Raw genomic sequence first — 6,028 nt, 5'->3', positions numbered from 1 at the left:
AGAAGAAGGAAGGAAGTTGTCTTCTGTGATCTCTGACCTTCCTCTGAGCTTACGTAGATATATGGAATGGAATATCTCTGGCCAATTTTGCCATCCATCTAACTCAGCCTCCTACGGGGGGGTCACAGATCTCCCCATAGTGTCTGAGCTGGCAGAGTGAAGGTGCGGCCTTGAAGCCTCAGTAGTTAGAAAAACATTCCACTGTCTTATCAGCCTAGCAGAACACACTGTTGCTAGTTACAAGAAAGCTTGCTGAAGGAAAAAAAATCAGTAAAAAGAAAAATTGGCTTCATCCTGGCTCAAACCAGGACAATGAGGATGATCCCATCATTGCAAAACAAAAAAAATGTAAAACTGTATGAAAATGCAAACATAAGCAGTCCCCTATCCATATAGGCTCCATTTAATTACTTTGAAGTTCATTAGCAGTTTTCTCCTTTTTCCCTAGAGCTAACAAAACTCTCTTCAGAAGCTAGTTTTCTTGTTGAGGTTTCCCATTTTATACTACCATAAGAGAGCTCATCTGTGGATATAGTATAGATGTCTCCTAACAGCAAATTAGAAGAGGAAACAAGACTTCAAATACAAGTAAACACTTGACTTAAATAAGCCTACAATGAGGCATTACTGACCAACTTCTTATACACATTAAGAGTCATGGAAAAAGAGGGCAGACAGTCCTTCATTGACAACTGCAATGATTTTATCGTGGAAATTTAAGTAACCCTGTCAGCAACTGCAAAGCCAGAATTGAGCATTTTCATGACTTGTACGTAACGGGAAACAGATTACAGGAATTCTGTTTTACTAAAATACTAGACTGTTTACTAAAATAATAGACTTTGAAAAACTTTAGGAATAAGTTTGTGTTGCATATGAAATATGATTCTGAATTTAAAAACTTCTGGTAAAATAGCCAGAAATTTTTTTGCAATTTGTAGCAGTATTTATTTCCTATGCTTCTAATCAAATTGTATAAGTGGAAGCTCTGTCTACTTTGGACCAAAATTGTTCACCATTAACATCTGTTAATGTAAAAGTGAATACTCAGTTATAGCACCCTCTTTTTACTCAACGTAAACAAGTGTTTCTCAACTATTAAGGTGATTCTAACATTCCCATGACAGGCCAGATACATACTGCTTGTTGATCTAGCATGAGCAGCAAGAAGAGGTCAGCTCCAAATACCATTTTCACAGAAAAACAAAGCAGATGAGACAATAAAAGGCACATGCAGTTCTCAAACATGTTTTGATTTTGGTCAGACTTCAGAAGCTTGATTAAAGAATTTCAAAGGTTATTCCCCCCATCCCAAGTTCAGCAAGAAACATTTGACAAAAAGTGAATTGCCGTAATTTCAACCTATGCTTTTAGAACATTGGATTAGAGCAGTGGTTAAGCACACACCTCACAACTGCCTACAGCAAACATGATATATCAAAACGACAAAAAAATCCACCCCTCTTTTTAAATGCAAAATAGGAAATAGTCAAACTGTGACACCTAAAAAAGAATTAACATGGGAAATAGTGTCAGTTGCTTCATTTTTTTGTGTGAGAATTGAATAAATTGTATTATTTGCCTCTTATTTTGTTCAGCTCCAGAGAAGCTGTCCTACAGCTAGTTTTACACTTAAAAGTACTACCCATACTATTCTGTCAGACTGGAGAATGAAACAAAAACAAAAACAAAAACACACAAAAACACCATCCCCTGGTCATCAAATTATGCATGTAAGAATCCTAACACAGATAAATCATAATGGCATAGAAGTCCTTTTGTTAGAAAAATTTTGTCTGTACCAAGAAAATTCCAGAGTTGTTCCAGAGTTACACCAATATGCCAAATAATAACTGTACACAATCCATTAATTGGGGGGAGCACAACTCCCTCATAGGTGAAATAAAGCATTTGCTGAAACTAGATACAACTTTTCAACAACTACAAGATTTGATTTATGCTACTTAAAATATATGCTATTTAATAGTTAATTTACAAATTTGAAGTGCAACAGAACAATAGAAACTGGGTGTACATTCTGTAATTTTAAAATCAAAATTCCAAATCTTAACTAAAACCAATCTTTTCTTTACCCATAAACTTAGAAAGACATACTAGTCATTATGGTTTCTCCATTTGCATTGTCAACATCTTCTCATTCACCTAACTCCAAATAAATTTAAACTCATTTTAGATGCTCTGATAAACCTCACTGAGTTTTGCTTAAACTATTGCTACTTGCTGCAGTTTCAAAAAAGTAACGTGCTTCATACTTTCCACCTAGGCAATTATTTGATGGACCCTGTATACATTAAAATATTGATCTGATCAATATTATGATGTTATATTTTTGAAAGCTAGCTAACAGTAATTTTCAATTACCAATTGTCTGAAAGAACTATATAAAATTGAGACAATAAAAAAAATAATCAAGAAGTAGTAACTTGATGTTTACACTGGTGACATATCTTCAGTTCTGAAAGTTTTGAGTTTGAACCCAAAAGTAACCTGGCAATTTCAATTTTCTTCCAGTTTCAATAAATTAAAGAGCACCTCCAGAGAAGCTCTAAGCATATGAAGGAGAACAAGTATTTATATAAAGAGAGATAACTTATTTTTAACAAAAAGATGAAAAGTTGCCAACTCATGCTAAATGCACACACAGAGGAGACAGACTGAGCAAAGACTGCACAACAGCTCTCTTGAAACTGAGTATCCAACTGTATGCCAAGCATAAGAGTAGCACTTCGCAAACATGTGAATGGTACTCCAGGTGGAAGCACGACAAGTCTCATTATCACGCATATCACATAAACACATAAGAAAATGTTTTACACTTATTAAAGCAAGCCTCTTCACAAAACAAAGGTAATTAACCCTGGACACAGCTAGCCCCTACATGTTACAAAAGAACTTGAAAAGAAAGGAATCTTCTGCACAGCAATTCTCAAAAGTCTACAGGTAACAACAGCAATTAAAAAGATAAAATAAAAAGAATTTGTCAAAACTAATTTAAACACATTTTATATACCAGCACTTCCAGACTTACCATGCACAGCATTACACAGAAACCACTTTCAGCTACACACAGAACTTCCAACAGCTGAATCAAATTACTTTAAAACAATTAAGAAATCTATACTGACGGACTTAGAGGCTTATTTTGGTCGACCTGAAATAGTTTAATAGACTCACAATTAACAAGAGTATAATCTGCACCAGTCAGTTTAAAAATCAAACTTATGTCAAAGCTTATGCAACGCTTCCTAATTAGTGCTAAAAAAAAGTAAACCAATTATAACAAATACTTTTCATTCTACTATACCAGCATGAGTGTACTCAAAGTGAACAAACCTAGATATGAATAACTGAAATAACTTAGAAGAAAACTTAATATTTCAGACGAGCTACAGTCTCAATGAAAACAACTCTCATTTCACACAAGGCTCAATAATCCAAATCCAGATTTTAAGCTTTTCTCCATGAATAACTACCCAATTTAAAAAAATATATAACAGCAAATTTAACTGAAAAATTATGTTTCTAAAGATAACTGAAAAATTATGTTTCTAAAACAGACTGGAAAGCCTGTTGTTCCTCTAGCTGGCTGCTGTTCAGACTGTACCTTCTACCATGCAAACAGAAATCAGTTGTTGGTACAAAAGCATAAAGTCCTAAGATGCAGTTTTGCTTTTCCATTATACAGCTGTAAGTTGTTATAGTTAGCGCCATTCCCCCAAACAGCCTTGTATGGTAGGCTTAACGAAGAGAGATCAGACTGCAGCAGTAGCCCCACCTACGCACCACAGTGGCTGCAAGAGTAAGATTCCCTAGCAAAGGATCTCCTGCTCGTATCTGCACATCCCTCGGCCCAGCAAACCTTAACCCCCATCGTTTCTCCCTAAGAGACCACATAGCACCGTGCGAGGCAGTGCGCTTCCTCCACGGCCAGCCCGGCCGAAGCGAAACAAACCGCGGCAGAGCAAAAGAGTTGAGACTGCTCCCGCAAAGAATACGCCGGCCGTGCTGCACCATACCCTGCCCGTCCCATACGCGACACGGAAAAAGCAGCCCGCGACACTTCCCTACCCAGAAGTTCTCCACGAAGTACGCCGCCATCATCACCCCGCCGCCGCCCGCCCTCAGCGAGCACAAGCCCAGCCACAGTCGCCGAGATACAACGAAGAACGGGCGCCGTCGCGACGCTCCACTCTTCCCGTTACAAAGCAACTAACTCCTTCCACACAGCTTCACCACTCTGCGCGTGTACTCAACTGCTACTGCTGTAGCCGCCGGGCGCCGCGGTTTCTGCGCAAGCGCGTCACATACCCCCTCCCCCTCGGGAGAAGGAATGGCGCGCGCATGCCCAGAGCCTCGGCCTCCCCGCAGCTGAGAAGTGCTCTCAGAAGTGAAAAAACCCTGATCTCTATAGAAATATTAATATACCTGAAGAAGGCAGACTCAGAAATCTTGAGTAAAATCCCCTCTAAAATATTCAGTAACCACTAAGGAATGACTATACTGACGGCTGGGATGCATACAAACAATTTGACACCCAGGAGAATAGATTAATGCTGTTGAAGTGGCTTACTAACCAAGCATCTTTCCAGCCACATGGGATGAGATCCTTCAAGACATTTGATGACTACTAGACACTAAAAAAAGTGTAGCTTGCTCTCTCCAGTACCTCCTCTCACAGGATTTTACAGTTTCAGTGACAGGCTTCTAAAAACAATACACTTCATCTGAAGTCAAAGAGCCTGGACAAACCGTTTACTTCAAACCTTTATCTTCTTCAGTTTTCCAGGCTGTTATTTTGCTTGATGTAGATTATTACCCAGTTGGGATCATGTTGATTGCTGGAATACAATACAGATCCACTGAATTGCTGTCTGGGGCCAGTCTGTACCTGGACCGCTGCTTTTCAGTAAGAATATCTTTAGATATTTTTCATGGCAGAGTTGTCATGACCTGGGTAGGACAACCCAGGGAGATTTAGATTGGAACCCCTTGCTTTCTAAACTCCTTCTCAGAGAGGAGCCTAGGTGCAGCGGGATCTAACCTTAAGTCTCAGACTTGGCCGTCCCAGAGAGAGTGATTAAAATGTTATGGTCCCTTTGATTGGATTAAGGTGAAATGATACTCAAGGTCTGTATTTGAATATTAGGTTTAATTGAAGCTATAGAAGGACTACTGACACTTCAAAGATTATCTCTTGCATTACTTAATGATTTTAGGAAGGGAGAGAGGGGGATTACTATAGGATTACATTTAAGAAAAACTACTTTATGTGTCTGTTTACTTCACATAAGTAAGTAGCCTGCTTTATAATTATCTTAGCCTAATAGAAGACATATCTGTAGTACTTTTTGCAGTGTGCGTTGCTATAGGTAAGGATATACACCAGGGCTAACAATGAGACAAAAGCTGCACAATCAGAGCTGAAGCTTTGTTTTTTTATTCCATAGAAAATAGAAAAATACCTTTCATAGGAACAGATACTATGTTATGATGGAAAGAGAGTCAGGTTCACTTCTATATTTCACAGAAAGGTTCCCATCTTCCATGTTTTCAGAGGTATATAGTAATCCCTTATCTACTGCTACATCAAGATGTGAAGCAAATGTTCCAGTGCTGCAACAATCTACCATCGCACAATTAACAAACTCATTCTCAGGTTTCAACAACAGCTTCCCACAAAAATCTAAGTGAAATGCAAAATCTTAGACCTGAACTTTAAGGCGTCCTTCAGCATACGTACTGTTACCTAGAAAACCACTTCAATAGGGATGAAGATGAAGATCAGGATCAATAGCTATGTTTTTAAGGCACACTGGAATTACCCACAAAAAAATAATTTCTCCAGGAGCAAACTTTCTCTTGAACTCTATTTGCAATCAAATGAGCTCTACCAGCAACAGAGGGCTGCTTTTAAACTTTACTGCCCTACATTCTGCATGCAGATCTTGTAATCTGTCTCTCACATACTGAAAAATCCTTACTAAGGACAGTTCTATTATGCACAATA

General features: G+C 38.4%; 1 protein-coding gene across 1 annotated transcript in view; it reads right to left on the bottom strand.

Moving 5' to 3' along the window:
- The window catches only part of LOC104397224 (FCH domain only protein 2-like), a 154,805-nt gene extending 150,677 nt beyond the window's left edge, over window positions 1-4,128 (bottom strand). Inside the window, exon 1 of the mRNA XM_010007172.1 lies at window positions 4,090-4,128. Coding sequence (XP_010005474.1) covers window positions 4,090-4,122 — 33 coding nt within the window. The 5' untranslated portion in view covers window positions 4,123-4,128. The remainder of the gene's footprint in view (window positions 1-4,089) is intronic.
- Window positions 4,129-6,028: the final 1,900 nt, after the last annotated feature.

Source organism: Chaetura pelagica, unplaced genomic scaffold, assembly GCF_000747805.2.
Source record: "Chaetura pelagica isolate M959 unplaced genomic scaffold, ChaPel_1.0 scaffold351, whole genome shotgun sequence".
In the NCBI taxonomy this organism is placed as follows: Eukaryota; Metazoa; Chordata; class Aves; order Apodiformes; family Apodidae; genus Chaetura; species Chaetura pelagica.
Note: the sequence above shows the minus strand (reverse complement) of the source record. Positions and strands in the feature narration are given on the sequence as shown.